Source organism: Natrix helvetica (assembly GCF_964273705.1).
Source record: "Natrix helvetica genome assembly, chromosome: 2".
In the NCBI taxonomy this organism is placed as follows: domain Eukaryota; kingdom Metazoa; phylum Chordata; class Lepidosauria; order Squamata; family Natricidae; genus Natrix; species Natrix helvetica.
The window spans coordinates 272910681-272934543 of NC_138552.1; the positions used below are offsets into that span (position 1 = coordinate 272910681).

Sequence of the window (23863 nt, forward strand, 5' to 3'; positions counted from 1 at the left end):
AAATGGGACATTTTCTTGGCTTAATTGCATTAAGGTCTGTAGGTTACATTTGCCTCACATTCTTCTACCTTTAGATGTGGCAGTTATGGACTGACTTGTGCTCTCAGTAACAGTAACAGGGTTGGAAGGGAACTTGGAGTTCATCTAGTCCAATCCCGTGCTCACACAAGAGACTTGTACTAGGGATTTGAACCATCGAACTGCCGACCTTTCTGATCGACAAACTCAGTGTCTTAACCACTGAACCACCAGGAAAATATTCCATGAAACCCTCCGTGACAAAACTCTTCAAGCTTTCTTCAATTCTAAGTTGAAATACATGTATTTGGGAGATGGCAGAAAATTAGACCTACATGAAATATATTGTTCCCCTTGCTAATCAACCCCAATCCTGTTCATACTGCAGTATATTCTTCCCCATTCACTTCCCCAATATACAAGGTAATGGGTGAGAAAACCTAATCATTTATCACTTTATGGTATAGGAGCAATGGTGAAAAAAAATTTTTTTGTGTCAGCGCAACTAAGCACCATTTAATCCTATTTCATGAATGGAGTGGGACTTAGAAGAAGGTAAAATCATGGGAAATGCATAAAAAAGGATGCTGTCAAGATAAGTTTCTGTCATGATTCCCATGCAAATGGGAAGAGGACTTCTATGCCAGCCATCCCGTTTCTTGTTGTGAATCTCTTCCCCCCTGCCCCCAAATACACTTTCTCACACATATACTATTTCAAATAGTTTAATTTTAAAAATATTCTCTTCAGTGCTAAAATATCTTTCTTCCCTGCGTGGCCAGCACTCTTCATGGCAGCAGGGCCCTGATCATGAAGTCAGTTCCACATGCAGATTGTGATGGGGAGGACAGGTCCGCAGAGACGAGAGAGGGCCAGGCGATTGGTGCTAGCTGTGCTAGGTGGCTATTCCACCCCTGAGAAGGGCTGCTCAGAGACAATGCCCCTTTGGTACCTGGGAAGATATTCTTCACTCTGAGGTCCACGTTTGCCAGACTGCAAAGGAGAGCCCTTTAGCCACCTAGATGCAGCCCACCCTTCACTTCCTAGAACACCTTCTTAGCTGCAGCACCATTATCCTTCCCTGGAGGGGAAAGTTTTTGCTCCCTCCAGCACTAATGGCTTAACCCCACAACTATTGCACAACATCCCAGGCAGACTTCCACCAGGTCCTGACTCACTTCCAGAGAGAATCCTTCACTGTCTGGAGGAGAAAGGACAGGAAAGGATTTGTGAGCTACCTGTTAAATGCAGAGAACTCCTCTTTCTTACAGGAACTTCCTTAACTGCAGTCCCCAAAGCCCACAGAGGATAAATAAAAAGTATACAAGAGAGGTTGCAACCACCTCATTCCTTAAGCGTGCAAGTCAAGAGGATGTGGCTGAGAGGAGATTGCACAAAAGGGACAAATCTTAACACAGGATGAGCAAAGTTTCATCTGGAGAGGTTATGGAAAGAGCAGGTTGATTCTTGGAGGACACTGCACAGGAGAGAAACACAGAGGTGGAGAAGAATACCAACTTTCAAACAGATTGGTATTTTGAGAGGGAGGGGCAGGTGGAGTTTTGAAGACAACTGCATCACAGGATGAAGCAGACTGACTAGCTCTCAGAGGTTGCATGACATATGGAGTTCTGATCTGCACAAAATCTCTTAAGTGGAGGTGCACCAGAATCTTCCTCTCCTCCGTTCACCTGAAACAAACAAAGAAAAATATATGGTTAGCTGGGTTGTCAATACAGGTTAATCCTTGGTTATGGCCATTTGTTCAGCTACTGTTCAGTTATAGTGGTTCTGAATGAATGCTAGTTAAATGGTCCTTGAGATTTCAGCAATACCCCAGTCGTATGATCAAAATTTGAATGGTTGGCAGCCTGCACACAATTATGAAGTCAAGGTCCACTTCAGTTCCTTTCACCTGTCTGTTTTCCCTCATCTCTGCCCTTTTGGCTGTCCTCCACTCTCCTGCCTCTGCTCCCCCATTACCCCAGATGACCTTTGCCAGGTCAGCAACAAGAGGAGGATAGCAAAGGTCATCTGGGGGCAGTAGGGAACAGTGGGGGAGGGCTGGACAGCCAGAAGGGCAGAGATAGGAGAGGAGGTAGGTGGGCAAGGTGAACTGAAGCAGAGGTAAGTGCTTCAGGGCAGGAGAAACACTGGTTTCTGACCTAGCAATGGTGAGTCTTGGCCTAATGACCAGAGCCAGGATTACTTGGAAGTGCCAAGGTTAAGTGAAGTTTCGCCTAATGAATGCTTCACTTAACAACAAAAAATCTGTTCCAATAAGGATGTAACCTGATTAGCTGTATAGAAAGTGAACAAAACTTCTTTTACAATGCTGACATGAAAAATGTGGAAGTACTTCCAATGATGTGACCATATCCCTTTCCCAAATGAGGTTCGTCCAGAAGTACTTTAGACTTTTTGAACTGAATGTGGACATTATAAACATTATTCATGTGCTTTGAATAGCCTCTTCTAACTGATTAAACATGAACTTTGTACCTTGCATTCTTGCCAGTATTACAAAAGTTGTTGGCCACCATCTTCTTCTGGGATGTTTCAACTTCCTAGACTAATTTATATTCTGGGATTTCCTGATCCTCAACTATCCGCTTAATTTTTCTGAGATCAGCCAAAGTTGGTTTGATGCTGCCACCTACTGTGTAAAGCAGTTACTAAAACCACGATAATCTAAGTAAGTCTCTCTTTTTTCAGGGTAGTAAAAAGACACAAGGCCTCTGAGGTGCAAAATGACGAATTGTTTTTTTGTATATTTGAGATTACTATGCATATTTTGGGTTTGGGACTGTCTTGCACTATGATTGTCGTGCTGCAGATACTCCAATAATCAGTTCCTCATCCATCGCAGAAAGGATTGAGAAATATGGAATCAATGTTGGTCTTGCTTCAACTTCAGCATTTACGGTTTGTTGAGTGACAGGTCCCCTACCCAGGCAAACATTGAGAAACACGAACCCCTGAAAGGTTCCATATTCAAATGGCCATTTCTTATTTTATAATCTGACTGTCGCTAAGAGGAGAATCACCAATCCAGGAATAGTGTGTGGTTTCATAAAGTCAGGGTTATGGAGTTGTGTAAGGGTCTGTACTCCTTTTGAGAATGGAAGCAAATAAGTGTTTTCTTATTTGGACTATCAAGAATGAGTGTATGACTCTATTATTGTTTTTGTACCCCAGGATCTGTCAGTCTCTTTGTTAAACACGGTTTCTTTTCAATTTTAAGGCTACATGTTTATAGTAACCAAAGAATGCGAAGTGTAATATGTGGCCAAGATGTGACTGTCGTCTAGTGCTTCAATGCATGGTGCCTGTCATAATGTAGGGATATTTTCCCTTCTGAAAAATCTTACGTTTCCTTGCCTTTTGGACCTCCCAAACAGGAGCTATTGTGGAGCTATTATAGATGAACCAAAGCAGGGCCTTCAAATCCTTCCACTTTTTGGTCAAAAAAAATGCTCAGTTCAACAAAAAAAATTTAAAAATCCTATCCAGTATATTTCGAAGGCTTCAGCCTTAAAAGATACTAGGATATTGATTTGCAATTACATCATGAGTGGCCCGTGTTTTTTTTTTTAAATTTGTTGTTGTTGCACCCATAGTGCAGCAGTCTCCAACCTTTCTGGTTTTGTGGACTGGCAGAGGGGGGGGTCGTGGGGGAGAAGGAATGGTTCTATACTCACCAGCCTGCTGTGTGCACAAGTGCACACATGTGCTCGCCTGCTGCCATGACCCAGTTCTGAATGGGCCTCAGCCTGGTAGTGGGCCCTTGGCATGGGGGTTGGGGACCCCCGCCATAGTGGTTTCAGTAGAATAATAATTGCCTGCCAGATCTGCAAAGTCATTTTTAAGGGACTTTTCTTTCTCCCCACTCCTTGCTTATCCCAAAAAAGCACAGGCTGCAGAAGGCTGTTATCGGCCACTCTTGATTAAGCTACATCTCAGAAGTGGAACATCTGAAGGACTGCATTTGGCCTGGAGAGCTATGCAGGGCTGGACCTGCTTAGTATGTGGATGAAAGAACTCCAGGGAATACCTGGGAGACTAGGCTGTCCTGAGAAGTAGTGAAAACATCTTAGAAAAAGGCAATGACAGATTACTAAGGGAGATAGATGGCTGTATCCATCAAGATGCTAGAAATCAAGCTGGACATGACAGAGATTTTATTTTAGATTGTTAACACATGGAAAATAACCGAAGCTAATCAACTTTCCAATTAAAATTCATGGCCTGGCTAGGAATTTTGTAGCTGAATGCCCAGACAGAAATGTCTGAATATTAATACTGCATGCTGCTAAAGAGTGTGTGTCTGAATCTGCCTTAGGAAGCTGTTGCCTATTCCGTAGGCCTTACCTGAGCCTTGAGTTTTACTGGCTCTTCTTTTGTGAGGGTTGGAGGCTCATCAGCTACTTCTGATGGAGGGAGAGCAGGTTCTGAAAGTTAACAGGAAAAAAGGGTCAATGACACTTCAAGGCTTTTATTGGGCTATTCAATACTCTGCCGAAGTTGAAAATACCAAGGATAGTATGCCTTTACTATGGAAGCCCCTTACCAGGAATTCTACATAATATGCCAGGCCTGTCTCAATTCTCCCTCAGTGGCCATGGGAATGGGTTTTGTGGTGCCACAACTCCTTAGCCAAACGACTCACCTTCCAAGGGCTCCTGTCCCAGCGTGGGTGGCTGTGAATCGTCAGTGCGGAAGTCAGAAGTGTGGCTAGGGCTCATGGATTCACTTTGCTGTGGACTGGGACTGGAAGCAGCACTACTGTCTGCCTTTAGCTGATAGGTGTCTGAAAGGGAGCTCTGATTGCTGTTCTCATCTGGGGAAACCAGACAGGGAAAAAGACTTTTCAGTGAACTGGAACCAGAAGTAGCACTGCAGGTATATCTGCAAGATAATAACTGAAACAAAACTCAGATTTTCAAAGATTTGTTCCCTAAGACATACTACTTCACACCATGGGTAAGTAAAACTTATAATCCCCTTCCCTAGTCAATGTAATATTTGAACAGAGACAGCCAGGACCAAGGGATGGTTTTAGGTCTACTACAGTTCTTTAAAAGGCGATAAAGACTATTGAAAACAAAATCCCATTTCATGACGAGCCACAGCAGAGGGAGGAAAGAGCCACATGCGGTTCCAGAGCCGCACTTTGCTGAACCCTAGTATAGACATACTTCAATCCCTTAATTGTTCCTCATACAGCCTTCAGACCCTTTATCATCTTTGTTGCCCTTCTCTTTCTGAACTTTTTCTAGGCTCTCAGTATCTTTTTTGTATCATTATGCCCAGAACTGGACAGAGTATTCCAAATGTGGCTTCACTAATGCAGTATAAAGCAGCACTATCATTTCTTGTGATCTTGATACCATCCCTTTGTTGATGCGTCCCTAGGACTGCATTGGCTTTTTGGCAGCTGCAAAACATTGTTGGCTTATACTTAAATGATGGTCCACTAGAACCACCAAGATTTCTCACACAGTTAAACCAGGTTACCACCTATTCTATACCTGTGCATTTGGGTTTTCCTGCGTAAATGCCAGAATACTGTATTATCATAACACGGTTTGAAAGATAGGTCCATCTAGCCCAGTATTAGCCACTTTGACTAGCAATGACTTGCCATGATTGAAACAGGGATGCTGCTTTCTTGATCCTGTTATGTGGTAATGATGCCTCAGGCACTTACAAGACCTCTGCCAGTGCTTGCAGAGCCTTGTCTTTTCTGCTTTATCAATATGCAAGAAAGACCTGAAGTCTAATCACCTTGGAATTCCAGGAGAAGGGAAGAGTTGGCTGCAGTTTCAGCTGGATAGCCATTTGGTTCTGGGACAGCAGCAGTACCACTGGATTTGGACTTCTCTTTCTTGAAATGAGAAAGAAGGCAGTGAGCTAGCGTGCAAAAGAAATATCTCTACCACATATATGCACCCTCTACAATTAGCAGTTGGAGCAGATAGGGCTTCAGAGGCCACCAATAGACTCAAAGGACTCCGTGAGGAAAGCAAGGCCTCCTTATCTGGAATGTGATATGTCTTTGAAGAATTAAGCATGAAAGCTACAGTTTTGCTATCATCAATTAAATATTTAAATAATGCTCTCCCTTCCTCATCCCACATCCAAGTTGTCATTTATCTAGAAAATGTACTGCGTATTGCTGCCCAACTCACTCTGGGTGATTCCACCACTGACTTACAGATATAAAGATCTCTAATACAAAAACAATAAACCTCTGTCTCCCTACCGATAACAATCAAACAAACCACTATATCACCCTGGGGTCCACAGGCCCATTGGCAAAAGCATGTCTTCGGGGCCTTTCAAAACACTATCAATTTGGAGGCCAATCTTATCTCCACAGGGATGATGTTCCACAGGGAGGGAGCCACAACAAAGGAGGCCCTTCTTCATATGAACTTCCTTAAGAAAGGGGACCTATAACATACTCTGCCTCCCCACTCTGGTGGGTCAGATAGAGGTAGCTGGGAAAGGATGGTCCTTGCAAATATACCATAGCAGAAGGGATTTATGTTTCGTTTTAATTTCCTTCGGAGAGGCAGGAAGTCTATTGAAAATGAACTGACACCTGTCAGACTACCATAAGGATTGTATTTTTGTTTGTAGGAAGGGAAAGTAAAAAGTAGCATATTGCTCATTCTGCCGGTTCTTACTTCCTGTTGGAGAATAGCCCAAGCCCCTCCCCCTCCCCCTCCAGCAGGGCTTGTTCCTTGAAGCTCTCATCCCTCACCTCTTTGCTATCAGCCACAGGCACCCACTTGAATATCCGCAGAGATGTGTCTCCCACTGTTACCCATTTCTTCTCCCTGCATCAAAGCATGAATGAGATTAGATACAGTCAAGCAACCTTCTTCCCCAGCTACAATTTACAGGATTGGTTTAAGTGAACAGTGAAGTTATTTCAGTTTTATTGGATTTCTGCTTTTTTCCTTAAGCTGTACTGAGACCAAGGTGAAATTATACAATCTAGTATGCCTTCTCACCCTTTTGGGGGGGGGGGGGGAGGTAAATTGGAGCACTCTGTGTTCAGAACTGGACTCAGGAGTAAATAACACTTTAGAATCCAAACTTTATACTCAGCCTTTGAGTGAGGTTCAAGGGGCCATATAATTAAAAAAAAGGCAGGATCATGTCACAAATGAAACAATTTTAATTTAATGTATGCTAAGTTACATATGGATAATAAAACAACTTCTCAGACTAATATTGTTTGTTTTTTTAATTCATTAATAATTATAATGTGGTGGTAGCTTTTGGAAGGCCTGTTAGGGATCTACCCAAGACTTTCAGAGATTGCACAGGCCAGAACCATAAAACACAGCATTAAAAATACCATAGGGAAAAAAATAATAGTTGAAAACAAAATAGTATCTTCAATCCACTTAATATAATCTGTTGGTCCGTACAAAAACATTCACAATAAATGCAAGATTAATCTTTTTGCATGTTTCCTATAGTTATCAAACTTTAGCTATTGGGGGGAACCACAAGAGTTCTCAAGTATACAGATAACGTGAAAGTTATTTTCTCAGAATCTCAAGCTGTTTACAGCTTTAAATGCCAGCACTATAAGAAACTGAACTTCTACAGTAATAACCTTTGATACTTGGCAATCCTGTTACTATTGCTTCTCTACCATTGTTCAATATGTTTCAAAGATATTGAACTTAACTTATGCATCAGTAATGTTTAAAGTTTTGTAATAGCAGCTAGTGATTGTATTCACATAACATTAAAAAACAATTCAGTCCATATAATTGGTTTCAAACTACTTCCTAAAGCAAAATATATCAACCATGTTACACCTTGCTGTGATGACATTCACACTATGTTAAGACAGAATGAAATGTATTTAGTCCTGACCTAGCCATTATTGGTTTTAAACCATGTTTTATGGTCTAGCATGTTGTGTGAAACAATTTAAGCATTTTTTTCAAGAAAGGCTGGTTCTAACAGGCTTGGCTCCTTTTTCTTTTGCTGCTGACTTAGAAGAGAAACTATTTTACTATTTTGGTGCTATTTTACCAATGTTCACTTCTTTATAGAATGCTCCATTCTTTTAGTGGTGGGAGCTTCATCACTGGAGACTTTCAAGAAGAGACTGTATTGCCCTGTTAGAAAGGGTGTTTCCTGCTGGGGGGGTGGGGGGTGGAACTAGATGACCTATAACAGTGATGGCGAACCTTTTTTGGCTCGTGTGCCACAAGTGGGGGGAGCGCAGGGGGGTCAAGTGCGAGCGTGCCGCACCCATAATGCAACGCGCAATCCCCCAGTGTGCATGTGCGCACAACGCGCGACCCCCTCCCATTTTTATATGTTTTTTTTGCCCTCCCCAGGCTCCAGGGGTTTTATAGGAGCCTGGGGAGGGCAAAAAGAGCCTCCCCCAACCCCCCGGAGGCCCTCCGGAGGCTTTAGGGACTGTCCGGAGGCTTCCCTGATGCCTTTGGAACGCTTAAAACGACCCTCCAAGCAACTTCCGGTTTGCTCGGAGGGTGGTTTTAAGCGTTCTGAAGGCTTCAGGGATGGTCCTTGAAGCCTCCCAAGGGGCTGGGGAGGCTCTTTTCGCCCTCCCCAGGCTCCTATAAAGCCTCTGGAGCCTGGGGGAGGTGAAAAATAGCTTTTAAAAAGGTGAACCCAGCTGGCCAGCGCGCGCATGCGCATTGGCCAGCTGACAGGGCAGCGCCTCGCGTGCCCTGATAAATGGCTCCGCGTGCCACTTGTGGCACACGTGCCATAGGTTCGCCATCACGGACCTATAAGGTCCCTTCCAACTCTATTAATCTGAATCTGAATCTGAATCTTGGGAAATGGAAAGCATAATATTCATTAACTGACCAATAAACTGCTCATTCCCAGCCACTTTTTCTTGCATCCAAAACATCTGATGCCAAACCACGGGAATCTGAATGTATTCTCTCCCCCCCCCCCCCCCGAATTTAGCCATTCATTGTTTTCAAACAGTAACCAAGTTATAAATTAATTTCTCTATCCCACGTCTCTACAATTATATAGTCATGTATCTGTATGACCCTTTTTAAAAAAAAAAAATGTATATGCACCTATTTGCCAATGAAGTGTGGTCCTGAATAATCACATCCCTGCAACCCAGGAAACTCCCATATACTGGCCCCAAAAACATACCAGCCACATTGAGTTGCTTATGAATTCTCCTTATCAGAACTCTGAGCTCCAACAAGGAAAATGTGTTGGCCCAAATAATCATCCATTGGCTATAAGACTTCTGTGTAGGTATGAATCATAACACAAATTAGTCAGACATTCCCATCTGCCAAGACAGGGCAGGAAGACATTCAATAGGGGCTGTTATCTCATATTCTGTGGTAGACTGACTCTTAAAAATGGAGTCTTTCTTTCTTGGCTAATGAGCCCCTATATTCTCAATTCTCACTCGTCTGAAATATGGAGATGCTACTATTGGCCTACCTTACAAGGTTATTGCGCAGATTGCTAACGTCACACAATTACAGTTTTTTAAAAATCGAGTTGGGCTCAAATCCTTTTCCCCTTCCTGCTTATGCATACAAAACTTGTGCGGCACACACGCAAACAAGCAAAAATCTCCCTCCTGTCCTCACCCACCTCCAAGCAGCTGGATGAGGCAAGCGGCTGCAGGTAGGCCCGCCAATCCCTATAGCAACCCGGCTCCCTACTTTTTTTTTAAGCTCCCGTGGGATTCGACTGGTGTAGCGTCACGTCAATCTAAACTATGTGACAGGTCCCATTGCCTGCACTACAAATCGCACAGCTCCCCGCACCCGGCCACTTCAGTTGTTACAAGATGATTGGCCGTTTCGCAAAAGCCCCACCCACCAAAATAAACGCCTGCCACCAGTTGGCTGTTTAGCTGTCACCAAGGCCGCATTCGGCAGGGATTGGTTGACCCCTTATCAGACCCCTCCCCCCACGACCCCTCCCTCCCGTCCCTCACCATTTGCGAACGCGCTCGATCGCCGCCATGACTTTTTTGATGTCATCCTTGGCGCGGCTGCGGGTCTCTGCCCGCACTGAGCGGCCCGACATGGCGCCTGTGGCCCCAGCAGCCCCAGATCCCGCAGCAGCAGCTGTGCCTACACGCGCATGCGCGTGCCGCCCCTCTGCCTCCGTGCGTAACGCGTCAGCGCCCCGCCTGAGGAAGAGTACGGGCTCCTTAAGCGCATGCGCGAGGCGGTTTCATGTGCCCCGTGCATAGGGGAGGTGCGAAGCGAGTTCTGGATTGTCTTTTATAAACAGGGCGGGAGTTTTGTATGGTTCAGAAGAACTAGTTTTGCAATGCTATTGATTTATTTTAGATATGCTCTGGGGAAAATACAGTTATACAGTTTCATAAAGCGATTGCATCCCATTTATATAAGGCAGGTGTTCACCAAACTTCGCATATTTAAGACTTGTGGACTTCAACTCCCAGAATTCTTCAGCCAGCTATGCTGTTGCCAGAAAAAAACTGTAATAGAGGGTCTGCTTTGGATTTTTAAGACCTGACTTCAAATCGTAGGTACAAATGGAGAAAGACTTTCTTTTATGGCAGATAAATGTTTCCTTTGAGCGTTCACTGTGATATCTTCTGTATTTGGTAGCTTTTAAATTTTTTCCCAAACTAGCCTAGTTGTGGGATTTCCTGAGAGTCTCCCATCCAAGTGTTTATCAAGATAAATCCAGTTTAGCTTTTCAAAGGTAAAACTGCCTTTTAGATTTCTATTGCTGTTTGTGTTGTATTATGACATCACATGCTAAAGGGACAGTTGGGTTCTCACATTGAGTCATGTATTACCCAAACTATTTAGCCTCCTGAACGGTATTTGAGGATTCACTTGCTGTGGACCAGTGCTATGACTCAGTAGAAGGTTCCACATTCCTAAATTATGAAGGGGACTTGGTTTATCATGGAACTGTGATGGTGAACCTTTTTGGCACCAAGGGCTGAAAAGGTTGTGTAGAAATGTCGCATTTGCACACAGGCTCATCAGGCCTGCGCTCTGGAAAAGCCAAACTTCCGGGTTCTAGTGTGCATGCATGCCTGATGATCAGCTGGCTGGTGCGCATGCACATGCTGGTTTTCAGCACTGCCGCAGATGCAAAGGGATCACGCCAGAAAAGCTGAAGTTCCGGGTTCTGGCGCGCATGCGCACCCAACAACCAGCTGGCCGGTGTGCATGCTCGCACCAGTTTTCAGCACTGCCACACATGCGAAGGATCGCTGATCGTTGCACATGCATGCGCGCAAGAAACCCAGAAGACAAACAGGCAAGGTTGTGCGTGCCGGGTGACATGGCTTTGCGTGCCACTTTGGGCACATGTGCCATAGGTTCGCCATCACGGTCATAGAGCTTTTCAGGGACTGCTACATAAGGGGAAAACATACTTTGGAGACATATAGGTTTACTTAACTATTTGCTTAATAGTAAGTCTTAAATATTAAAAGTAAGGTTCATGAAATAAACTATAGTCCTCTGGTTGACATATAACATTAAGCCAAAACAGTCAACCAAAAACAAATACACTGTGTAATGTATGTATCCAACCATAATGGCAGCTGATTTAGTTCTAATTACTGGAGCAGTATGAGGCCCATACACCAAGTGTATTAAATCTGGCAAGCTTATTGTACAGCCCCCTCCATCTAAAACACTCTAGATGTATGGTGATTACACCCACTAATATGAAAACGTGGGAATTTTAATCCTAATACATCTAAATACTCTAGGGATGGTTTGAGATACAGCCAATATCTACAAATTAGAAGTCAACAATTAAGGCAGCTTTACAACCAATAGCCTGAATATGCATTATATAGTATATTATTTCTCTTGTGGCATATCCTGGATTTGTAGTTATCCCTTAGAGTCACTATGAGGAAGGAAGCAATATGCATGTTGTACCCTGGTTATGTTTAGGTCCTCAACCTAATAATTCAATATGGTGAACTCTTAGCAAGTAAACCTCCCAGCGGGAATGGGAATTTAAGCTAGGAAGATATTTCTTATATTGTAAGCCACGGGTGTCAAACTTGATCGCGTCACATGATGTCATGACGTTTTTTGTCTTTGCGGAGCCGGGGTGGTTGTGGCCTGCATGTGATGCATCCGGCCCGTGGGCTGCCAATTTGATACCCCTGTTGCAAGCCAACAGCAGTTTTAAGACTATTCCTTACAGATGTGGTAATCTAATCAAGTTTTCTCAAGCAAACCTGAGCTTAGTGAATGTATTAGCTTTCCAGTATAGTCCTAAATTTGAAAGGTAGAGATAGAGACATCTTCAAACTGAGCTTAACTTTTGGTGACTTTATGGATACATCATTGTAGTTTTAATGGGAATAGTGACTTGCCATTGTTTTGTCGTGGGATTCTTTTTTTCAATTTCTCTGGCTGGCCTCCTATCCTTTTCTTGAAGTGGAAAGATCCCATTTAAGTCCAACACTATGTAGCTTTTTGAGATCGGTGAAGGACAGCTCAGTGCTGTCTACATCTACTCACAAATAAAAGCCTCTGAGTTACCTGGAAATTAGCCCTATCTACACTTATCCCCAATAAGTGTGAATTATTTTGAATAATTTGATAACTGAGATAATTGAATAATTTTAATTTTGAATTCTTGACATGATTTACAATTTGTATCTATTCGTTTTGCCCACAGAACCCTTCAAATTAAAATTCCAGAAAGGTTTTTAGTTAGTTTAGAACACAGGTGACAAACCTGTGGCGGTTTTGACAATGAATTTCATCCAAGTTGTTTCAACTCTGTATGATCAAATACAGAATGTGAATAATTTTTAATTCTTTGTGTTATATATTGAATTTGATTGTATAGATAGTGTTTGACTTACAATAATTGGGCCTGGTTCCAGTAGTAAGTTGTTATGGTAATAAGTTGGGGCAACCATGTGATTTGATTCTATTTTACAATATTTGTTTATGGAGGTCATTAGGGGAACACTGCAAGTCGTAAATGCAAACCCATTGATTGAAATGGGCAGTTTTTGCCAAAGTCATAAATCATGCTCATATGATCATATAATGCTACAGTTAGTTGTAAACGATAGCAGTTGCCAAGTACCTGGAAAGGCTGTCATGTGACTGTGAAGGGGAGCTTTTTTTTACAACAGCTAGAAGTGCATTATGGGTGGGAAATGAGCTGTTCTGGGCCCATCATAATTTGAACAGTTGTTAAGTGACTGGTCATAAATTGAGGACTACCTGTATTTCTTGTTTATTCTTGTTTGTAATCTAAAGATGAGAAAGCTATAAATATACCACTAACCAAACCCATCCTTTTCAGGAAAGGTATGTATCAGAGAATTCACAACAACTCTCAAAACTGAACTGAGTGAAGAGCCAATAAGCAGATAATGCAGATAACATTTAGCTAGGATTTTTTCCTATTATGTTCCTACAAAATTCTAATTAAAAGGGATGATGCATAGATAAAGTAGTGTTATGCAAAACATCTGGATTAAAAGGTTTCTGTATAAAACATTCTATTTGAGTTTAAAACATGTTTTGAACTCAAAGCAGCATGTTTCAAATTTAGGATGGCCTGAGCTGTAATATTTTGCACCTACCTAGTAAGAAGAGTTAGACATTAACTCCTTCCAAAATTCACTGTATTTTCAAATCCTTTTGTGAAGACATCTTTTCAACTTCTTTTGCCCTTTGGAATAATAACACTAAGACTTCTCAGAATGTCCAGATGCATGGGTGATGAAAGCCACTTCTATGTGATTAGCCCTAAGCACCAATTGACAATTGGAACAACAGGACAAACTGTCTTGTCTTCCTTGTTTTAAATAGTCTTTAAGAAATCCCAGGAAGCAACAGCTGTGCAAAAATTGTTTTATTAGTTCTCATTCTGCATATTTAAAAAAAAACTAGCCCCAAATTTGCACAGAAAACATGCTTCTTGGAGCAATTCACTTCTTCTTGCCATAGATACTATCCAACGCACTCTGGGCGTCTGTTATTTGTTGCTGCAGTCTCTGCTTAGTAGACTCATTAGAAGCCTTTTTCAGCAGCATCTTCATTTCTTCCACCACAGCCCTATACCCAGTTGTGTTGTGGAAGACACGGATGGCTCGGTCTCCACAGGAAATCAGGAAGCGACTGTTCACGTCAAAGGCTAAGTCTGTTATGTGCTCTCTATGAGCACCTTCAAAGCACTCTTCCTCCTCTCCTCGCTGGGTGTTATAAACAAAAATGCTGGTGCTGCTGGAAATGGCCACTGCCCGTGCATCAGGAGCCAGAGCAATGCGGCAGGGCTCTGTTACCTTGCAACTGCCTGTCAGCAATAGGTAAGGATCCTGTTGCTTCTTGTATTCAACATCTGTGTCCCAGAACTTCCAAGTGCCATCCTTTGAAACTGTTGCCATCCTGTTAGGGTGACAGAATGGCACATATTATTTAGCAATTTTGAGTTAATACTGTAGTTAGATGAATGTATTGGCTTGGGTCTATCATTCTTGTTATTTATACTTCCTTTCTTCGGTTCTGAAGTCCAGAAGCTAACTACAGAGCTCCCCATGGTTATATAATTCACATCATAAATTTGAAAAATGGTTCTGCATATAGACATACTCAATATGTATGACATAGATGCCTTCAAGAGATCTGATAAAACTCAAATATCCCTCAGGAATATTTTAAGACTTCAGCTGGCCTGTTGGTGACAGAATATAGCTCTTTTCAGTTTCCTAAGGATTGATTTATTTGATATACACTGGGGCAAAAAAGTATTTAGTCAGCCACCAATTGTGCAAGTTCTCCCACTTAAAAAGATGAGAGGCCTGTAATTGGCATCATAGGTAGACCTCAACTATGAGGGACAAAATGTAAAAAAAACACCAAACAATCACATTGGCTGATTTGGAAAGAATTTATTTGCAAATTATGGTGGAAAATAAGTATTTGGTCACCTACAAACAAGCAAGATTTCTGGCTCTCACAGACCTGTACCTTCTTCTTTAAGAGGCTCCTCTGTCCTGCACTCATTACCTGTATCAATTGCACCTGTTTGAACTTGTTATCAGTATAAAAGACACCTGTCCACAACCTCAAACAGTCACACTCCAAACTCCACTATGGTGAAGACCAAAGAGCTGTCGAAGGACACCAGAAACAAAATTGTAGACCTGCACCAGGCTGGGAAGACTGACTCTGCAATAGGCAAGCAGCTTGGTGTGAACAAATCAACTGTGAGAGTAATAATTAGAAAATGGAAGACATACAAGACCACTGATAATCTCCCTTGATCTGGGGCTCCACGCAAGATCTCACCCTGTGGGGTCAAAATGATCACAAGAACGGTGAGCAAATATCCCAGGACCACATGGGGGGACCTAGTGAATGACCTGCAGAGAGTTGGGACCAACGTAACAAAAGCTACCATCAGTAACACACTATGCCGCCAGGGACTCAGATCCTGCAGTGCCAGATGTGTCGGCCTGCTTAAGCCAGTACATGTCCGGGCCCGTCTGAAGTTTGCTAGCGAGCATTTGGATGATCCAGAAGAGGATTGGAAGAATGTCATATGGTCAGATGAAACCAAAATAGAACTGTTTGGTAGAAACACAACTCGTCCTCTTTCAAGGAGAGAGAATGGCTGAGTTGCATCCAAAGAACACCATACCTACTGTGAAGCATGGGGGTGGCAATCTCATGCTTTGGGGCTGTTTCTCTGCAAAGGGACCAGGATGACTGATCCGTGTACAGGACAGAATGAATGGGGCCATGTATCGTGAGATTTTGAGTGCACACCTCCTTCCATCAGCAAGGGCATTGAAGATGAAACGTGGCTGGGTCTTTCAACATGACAATGATCCCAAACATAACGCCCAGGCAACGAAAGAGTGACTTCGTAAGAAGCATTTCAAGGTCCTGGAGTGGCCTAGCCAGTCTCCAGATCTCGACCCCATAGAAAACCTTTGGAGGGAGTTGAAAGTCCGTGTTGCCCAGTGACAGCCCCAAAACATCACTGCTCTAGAGGAGATCTGCATGGAGGAATGGGCCAACATACCAGCAACAGTGTGTGCCAACCTTGTGAAGACTTACAGGAAACGTTTGACCTCTGTCATTGCCAACAAAGGATATATAACAAAGTATTGAGATGAACTTTTGATATTGACCAAATACTTATTTTCCACCATAATTTGCAAATAAATTCATTCCAAATCAGCCAATGTGATTGTCTGGATTTGTTTTCTCATTTTGTCTCTCATAGTTGAGGTCTACCTATGATGCCAATTACAGGCCTCTCTCATCTTTTTAAGTGGGAGAACTTGCACAATTGGTGGCTGACTAAATACTTTTTTGCCCCACTGTATACAGCAGCACATCTTGTATGTGACTCTGAGCCATTACCAAGTTAAAAACATAAAACAAAATAACAAAATAACCCTAAACTTTTAATAGTCTATAAAAAGATAAAAACTGTAAAAAAAGAAAACCCTGCAGGAGAGCATACTCAATTGCCCTAGCAATATAGTCACATTTAAGAAACACTAGGCCCGTGATGGCGAACCTATGGCACGTGTGCCACAGGTGGCACGTGGAGCCATTTGTCAGGGCACGCGAGGCGCTGCCCTGTCAGCTGGCCAGCGCCCATGCGCGCGCTGGCCAGTTGAGTTCACCTTTTTAAAAGCTATTTTAAAAGGCTCCAGAGGCTTTATAGGAGCCTGGGGAGGGCGAAAAAAGCCTCCCCCGCCCCCCCCCCCCAGCAAACCGGAGGGTGGTTTTAAGCGCTCCGAAGGCTTCAGGGAAGCCTCTGGACAGTCCCTGAAGCCTCCGGAGGACCTCCGGGGGGTCAGGGGAGGCTCTTTTCACCCCCCCCAGGCTTCTATAAAGCCCCTGGAGCATGGGGAGGGCAAAAAAAAATGTAAAAATGGGGGGGACGTGCATTTTGCGCGCATGCGCACTGGGGGGGTCGCGCGTTGCATTATGGGTGCGGCACGCCTGCACTTGACCCCCCTGCGCTCCCCCCACTTGTGGCACGCGAGCCAAAAAAGGTTCGCCATCACTGCGCTAGGCTATAAATCCTACTAAATAAACCAACTGAGAACCTATTAACAAAGTACATTGATGAAGAATGGACTGCATTAATTGTACTTAACATCATTAATTCATAATACATTTTTTTTAGTCTACAGAATACACAAAATTGTGAATTAAATGGCTTGGGTTGAAACAACTTAAGCCCCCCACAAAAAAAATTGACCCCAAATTAATCAAACTTAGCAAGTTGTCTGAATCCATTGGTGAGCTCTGATTTGAACTGGCTAAATATATTGTGGGAACATAGCCACTTAATCTTCAAAGGATATTCCTCCATTGGTTTATAAGAAGGAAGGAAGCAATTCCAAAGGGCCTTCTCTTCCTCACACCCAGGGTATCAGGAAAACTAGACAAAGGGCTCAAAGGGAAGATGTGAACAAGTTATTATAAAAACGTTACTATTCCATAGAAATGAGGGATAGCTTCTCACCGCCGAGAGTCATTGGAAAAAGCGAAGGAATACACGCCAGCTTTATGCCCCTTCAGTTCAAAGGCTCTGATCACTTCCTGGAAATCTCCATTCTTGCTGAAACACACTTCCCACACCTTTACATCAGGAGTGAATCCACATGAACCAACAAACCTATAGGAAAGAAAATGTCAAAATGACTTGAACCACTTTGTGAGCTGCCACTTTTCTATTCTTCAATATTATTTCGAGCACAAAGAAGACATCTCTGACATAATAGAACATAGGTGACTGCCCTTCCTTACCTCCCACATGGTGACACAGTTGCAAAGGTGTTGTTCATCTGGTTGGTATTGATGCTATCCAGAATTTCCCCCTTCATGTCCCAGATCAGGATGGTGGTATCACTGGAGGCACTCATGATATACTTTCCTGGGGAATAAAGGGAAGAGGTAAGGCTACAATTCTGACAGGCTGATGCAGCTATATATATACATTATTCAGGAAACCAAGCAAATTAATTTGCTTTTCAGGAAATAAAGCTGAACTGTTCCCTGTAATTGTAAGCTAGGCTGTTCAAAAGACCAGCTTTCATACCTGTATCAGCAACTCCAATATTGATAATAGGAGCCTTGTGCTGCTTTGGAAATTCTTCTGGGATTGCAATGTAGGTAAAAGTGCCATCCTCTTTCTTTGTCATTTTAAAAACTCTGAGGGTGTCTCCATATGCCAACCAAACAATGAAAGCTCTGAGTGAAGGAAAGAAAGGCATATAAGCAAGACAAGGATCACAAGGAGGAAGCTGCTCCGCTTCGTAGTCATATAACATAAGCCCACCATGTTTTGTGAAGCGTGTGAAAATGCTTCCACATTTGCAACTTCAGACTAGCTTCATTTTACTGCTGCTCCTGTCTGCTTTTCTGTCAAAAGGAATCACAGCGACAAAATCTTCAGACTCTTTCGCTACATTATGTGACTGAAACAACTCCTCAGCCTATCCTTTTTGCAATGAGGAGCTGCAGCTGCTTCTCTCAGCGCAATATCTTGAACCGAAATCTCATTTATGGGAAGTAACTTTTCTTTACAAATTACGAACGGGTTAGGGTTAGGGTAAAACCCTAACCCTAACCCGTTCGTAATTTGTAAAGAAAAGTTACTTCCCATAAATGAGATTTCGGTTCAAGATATTGCGCTGAGAGAAGCAGCTGCAGCTCCTCTCGCAAAGAGAGGCGAAAACGCTCCTCTCGCAAAGAGAGGCGAAAACGCTCCTCTCGGTGAAAGTCAGAAATAAGCAAAGAGAGGCGAAAACGCTCCTCTCGCAAAGAGAGGCGAAAACGCTCCTCTCGGTGAAAGTCAGAAATAAGCAAAGAGAGGCGAAAACGCTCCTCTCGCAAAGAGAGGCGAAAACGCTCCTCTCGGTGAAAGTCAGAAATAAGCAAATATTTCGGACATACACCAAGCGAGATTGGTGAATGTCGACATTCACCAGATTTCGGACTTTCACCGTAACATATATATATATGTTTTTATTGTAATGCACTGCCCATTTTCCTTCAGGATTAGGACAGTTTACAGGTAAGCAGGTAATGCAAAGGATATTAACCAAACCTCCATCCTACCTGGAGTCCGGGAAGAAGCGGACCAGGGTAGCATGGTCCAGTTCCACATTAACCCGCATGCAGCGATGCTCTCTCTCCAAAATGTCTTTGGTACTCCATATACGCACTGTACGGTCATCAGAACAGGATGCCAAATACTTCCCATTATTGCTGAAGTCCAGGCAAGTGACATTTCCACTGTGCCCCTACAAAATAAGAAGAAATTTATCTTTTTGCCTATTAATAAATCCAGGTGTCTTGTATACTGGATATCTGTTATCTAAGGAGCGAAACGCTGTTAAAAATTCTAAAAACAGGACTTATTTGAAAATTGTGGATATAAGAAAGAAGAGTATAACTATCCAGTCAAGGAAACTTATGACCTTTACACACCTTTCATTCCAACCTCAGAACAGGCTAATTCAACTGTAAAATAGTGATCAAATTAAATTGTTTTTGGAGTCAGGTATACTTAGTGAAATTGGCAAAAGAAAACTTTGTTGTCTTTGTTTTAATCTCAACATTATTTGCTTTCTTCTGCTATCATCTTTTAACAAAACTCAGCAAATTGCTATGTATCATCCAGTAAACAGTTGGATTCCCATTTATTGCCTTGGACAAGTAGATATAATCAAGTAAAGCCAAATGGTTGTAAGTTCATCAGTGAACAGGAAGATACAATGGTAAAGCTGTGGCAGGGTGGAACTGTTTTTTCATATCACAAAGTTGTTTATTTCTGCACAGTAGCTCAGGATTTCAAAATGAAAACCAAATAAAGTAATTACATTCAAAGCACACCCCATGGTGTGGGGTGTGGAGGAAGCAGGTTCTAGAAAATGAAAACTATACAATATGAATCCAATCCTTTTTGAAAGCAACCTGGTGAATTTTTCCAGAAATGTTTACTGTTACCATTGAGTAGTACAGTTGCAAATTCTGACATCCCCAAATTTTGGAAACAATTCAGAGAATAAAAGTAGGCCAGTTGGCAGATACATGTATGATCAGCTCAAGAAAAAAAAAGGTGAAATAACGGCATGTAAGAATATGTTACCCACCAGAGCTCACCTTGAGGGCTGAAGCCAGAAGTGGGTGTGTGAAAGTATGCTGTTGGGGCTTCTCTTTTCGAATTCGTTGTTGCTTGGGCTTTTTCAGGCCTGTTTTGCTGGCTGCATCACCATTTACATTTTGATCTGAGGAATACAGTTGAAGAAAAAAATGTAACAAATCAAGGACCAATTAGTTTTAATTGTTTAAATCACTAATAGCATTTTTTTCAATTATCACATCAGCACAACAAAAAATAAATATAAGTAGCCTGCAGCAGAATGTTTTTTAATCTAAAAGCCAAGGCTTTAAAATGAAGCTATTTCTGTATCTATTAGTGTTTATGTGTCCTTAGTTTAAGACATAAAAATACCCTTACATAAAGATTCACATGTCTTTGGAGCATAAAGGCTAAGAAAGGAATGAGGGAAATGTGATATGAAGACCCCTAAATAATCACCTTTAGTTAAAAATTTCATGTTAGCCTTTTGTATAGTCTTATAGCACCTTATAATACTTTTTAATATATAAAACATATAAACTTTCAGGGATCATACTTTGCTTCATTATTCTTACGCTGCCCATACTCTTGTAGATGCAGTTGTCAGACATGGAGGTAGTTCTGAGTAGTTTCTTTATTGTTGCTTGCCTATACGTAGAATCTTGCCAGACACAACTATAGAAATACAGATAGTCCTCACAACCACAATTAAGCCCAAAATTTATGTTGCTAAGTGAGACATTTGTTAAGTGCATTTTGCCCAATTTTGTAACGGTTCTTGCCACAATCATTAAGTAAGTGGGTTGTTAAAGGAACGTGGCTTCGTTGACTTTGCTTCTCAGAAGGTCACGAAAGCTTTTCATATGACCCGAAGCACTGCAACTATCATAAATATGAATCAGTTGCCAAGCATCCAAATTTGGATCATATGACCATGGGGATGCTGCAATATGTAAGTGTGAAAAATGGTCAGAAGTCTCTTTTTTCAGTACCATTGTAACTTTGAATGGTCACTGAATGAACTGTTTTGAGTTGAGGACTGCCTGCACTTTGTGAACTGCTAGGAAGGGACCATCTTAGCCCTCTTCCTGCCTACCAAACATTCCCAACTCCCCTCTTCTTTACTCTCTGGGAGGCAGCCTCTCCCTCCTGTGACTCCCAACTACATTTCACTACAGCAGTGCATGTAAGAACAGTTTTTTTTGTCATTCAAGATTTTTTTCTAGCTATCTTTTAATGAGCTCAAAATGGCAGAAAGTGTTCATTCTTCTCCCATTTTATTATCAAAACTAAATGACTGCATTTCCAGTATCTCTTAATCTGGTGACTAAATTACCCACCAATTCACACAACACACTGAATCATAAATTAACCAAACAAGCTGGATTTACACAACATATTAAAGCCACAAAAGAAAGGAAAAACACGTTTATTGCTAGTATATTGGGAAAAGCAACTGCGAGCTCTCCCTAGTTAAGCACTTGTTATAAAGGCCACTGAGGCTAGAATTGCACAGTCATCTCAAAATTGACAAGATTGAGAAATACAGGTAGTCCTCGACTTACGACCACAATTGGACCCAACTGTTCTATTGCCAAGTGAAGCATTTAATGGAGTTTTGCCCCATTTTACAAACATTATTGCCACAGTTGTTAAGTGAATCACTGCAGTTATTAAGTTGTTAAGTGAATCTGGCTTCCCCATTATCTTTGCTTGTCAGACATTCGCAAAAGGTGATCATAGGACCCCTGGGATATTGCACCCGTCATAAATCTCAATTGACAAGTGTCTGAATTTTGATCAAGTGATTATGGTGATGCTGTAACTGTCTTAAGTATGAACAATAGTCATAAGTCGCTTTTTTCAGTGCCACTGTAACTAGTCGCTAAACAAACTGTTGTAAGTCAAGGACTACCTGTACTGAGACTGTAGCTTTTTGCTGAACATACTTTTTCTATTAATGACATTCCAGATTTAATTCCCATTCTATAGGTCTAGAAAAAAGAAACTCTGCTGGGAAGTCCAGAAAGCCCACACCAGTTTGCCTGACCCTATGATGAAGCTTCCTTGTCCATGACCTAAGCAATCGGAAATTTCCTCAATATGATGCCACAGGCACAGCGGCATGAAGAGAGCGGCACCCATATACATTTCAATCCTGATATCCAAGGCAATACTTCAGGGTGTGTTTTTTCACCTTTCTGCTGAGACCAATTTCTGCTTTTTTCCCTGGTAAAAATGATGGCTCCAATCAAGGCTTCTGCTGAACGTACCTCCGATTTTAAGATTTGAAACCAAGTTTCCTACTCACAGACAAATCCTTCCAACTATTAGACTGATCCAACGCCGCCTTTGCTAGTCAGTCAGAAACGCTTCTGTGATCTAGGCACAAGGCCAGTCATCCAGGTCATGGTTGTCCCAAAGATGCTTTTTCAGGAGGCAACTGGACTTCCTTGTTTTTTTCTTTTGAAGATGTTTTGCTTCTCATTCAAGAAGTTTCTTCAGCTCTGACAGGATAGTGGGGAATGTGAAAGGATTTATATTCCTTGCAGACAGCTGGTCATTTGCATCCTTTTAGAGCAGTGTTTCTCAACCTTGGCCACTTGAAGATGTCTGAACTTCAACTCCCAGAATTCCCCAGCCAGCTGGCTGAGGAATTCTGGGAGTAGAAGTCCAGACATCTTCAAGTGGCCAAGGTTGAGGAACATGTTTTAGAGGGTCCTTGAAGGTTTATCTGGGTCCTTAGGATTACCTGAGTAGTGCTCCTGGTTTCCTGTAGTCTGCAATTTTTCTCTGGAAATCCATTCCTACTCCCACTCTGGATTTCGCTCTGATAGTACGGAATGGAAGAATTTATGATATATTCCTTTTTCACATCTGGTAATCTGCATCCTTTTAGAGGGTCGCTGAAGCCCCTGGAGGTTTATCTGAGTCCTCAGGGTCACCTGAGCAATAGTGAGCCTGGTTTCTGTAGTCTGCAATTTTTTCTCTGGAAATCCAGAGGGGGAGAAGGAATGGATTTCCAGAGCAAAATAGCAGACTACAGGAACCAGAAGACCACTCAGGTAACCCTAAGGACCCAGATAAACCTCCAAGTGCTTCAACGACCCTCTAAAAAGAGGCGAATGACCAGCGCTCTGCAAGGAATATATAAATCCTTCCATTCCCCACCATCCTGTCAGAGCTGAAGAAGCTTCTCGGATGAGAAGCGAAACGTCTTCAAAAGAAAAAAAAAACACCCAGAAAGTCCAATTGCCTCCTGAAAAAAAGCACCTCTGGGACTCCAATCACGGGAAACAATAAAGCGCAGCGCCTTATTAAAGCCATTTTTAAATCGGGAGCTGCCACGGCTCATTCCTTGCGCAAGATGGAAACGTGGCTGCAAACCCCGCCTGGCAGAAAGCTGGCAGGGCGGCTTCAGCACTTCGTCCCCGCTCACCCTCGGCCGTCCCGCTCAGTTTTGCCACGTCCTCCTTGCTCGGCGCTGCCTTCGTCCACCGCGTCAGAAAGAACAGCAGCCCCCACAAAACGACGGCACCGAGGACCAGCGAGAGGCCCACCAGCGTCGCGGACACGACCGCCTCCCCCATCCTCCGGCGCCAGCAGCAGCGGCCTCCTCCTCCTCCTCCAGCTCCCCACAGCCACCTCAGCGGAGGCGGGATCGAGCCCAACCGGAGCGCGCACGCTGCAAGTA

General features: G+C 42.7%; 2 protein-coding genes across 2 annotated transcripts; both read right to left on the bottom strand.

Moving 5' to 3' along the window:
• Positions 1 to 727: 727 nt before the first annotated feature.
• On the bottom strand, positions 728 to 10261 carry BCL7B (BAF chromatin remodeling complex subunit BCL7B). Its single transcript, XM_081945619.1, has 6 exons — positions 10007 to 10261; positions 6788 to 6863; positions 5806 to 5905; positions 4688 to 4858; positions 4390 to 4469; positions 728 to 1709 (listed from the first exon to the last, which is right to left on the bottom strand). The coding sequence occupies exons 1-6, from the start codon at positions 10096 to 10098 to the stop codon at positions 1617 to 1619; spliced, it is 612 nt and encodes a 203-aa protein (XP_081801745.1). The 5' UTR covers positions 10099 to 10261; the 3' UTR covers positions 728 to 1616.
• Positions 10262 to 13890: 3629 nt separating this feature from the next.
• Positions 13891 to 23857, bottom strand: TBL2 (transducin beta like 2). The gene is made up of 7 exons (XM_081940362.1): positions 23609 to 23857; positions 20190 to 20314; positions 19143 to 19327; positions 18121 to 18272; positions 17829 to 17955; positions 17545 to 17697; positions 13891 to 14438 (listed from the first exon to the last, which is right to left on the bottom strand). Exons 1-7 carry the CDS (start codon positions 23757 to 23759, stop codon positions 13982 to 13984), a joined length of 1350 nt encoding a protein of 449 aa, XP_081796488.1. The 5' UTR covers positions 23760 to 23857; the 3' UTR covers positions 13891 to 13981.
• Positions 23858 to 23863: the final 6 nt, after the last annotated feature.

Bases quoted from the DNA above. Each gene is read 5' to 3' on its own strand.
- BCL7B (XM_081945619.1), bottom strand. From the start codon at position 10,098: ATGTCGGGCCGCTCAGTGCGGGCAGAGACCCGCAGCCGCGCCAAGGAT. The intron at 6,864-10,006 runs GTGAGGGACGGG...GCTTTGATGCAG, and splicing joins ATCGAGCGCGTTCGCAAATG to GGAGAAGAAATGGGTAACAG. The intron at 1,710-4,389 runs GTAAGGCCTACG...TGTTTGTTTCAG, and splicing joins CAGTAAAACTCAAGGCTCAG to GTGAACGGAGGAGAGGAAGA.
- TBL2 (XM_081940362.1), bottom strand. From the start codon at position 23,759: ATGGGGGAGGCGGTCGTGTCCGCGACGCTGGTGGGCCTCTCGCTGGTC. The intron at 19,328-20,189 runs GTGAGCTCTGGT...CTTATTTTGTAG, and splicing joins TTCTGGCTTCAGCCCTCAAG to GGGCACAGTGGAAATGTCAC. The intron at 17,698-17,828 runs GTAAGGAAGGGC...TCTTTCCTATAG, and splicing joins ACTGTGTCACCATGTGGGAG to GTTTGTTGGTTCATGTGGAT.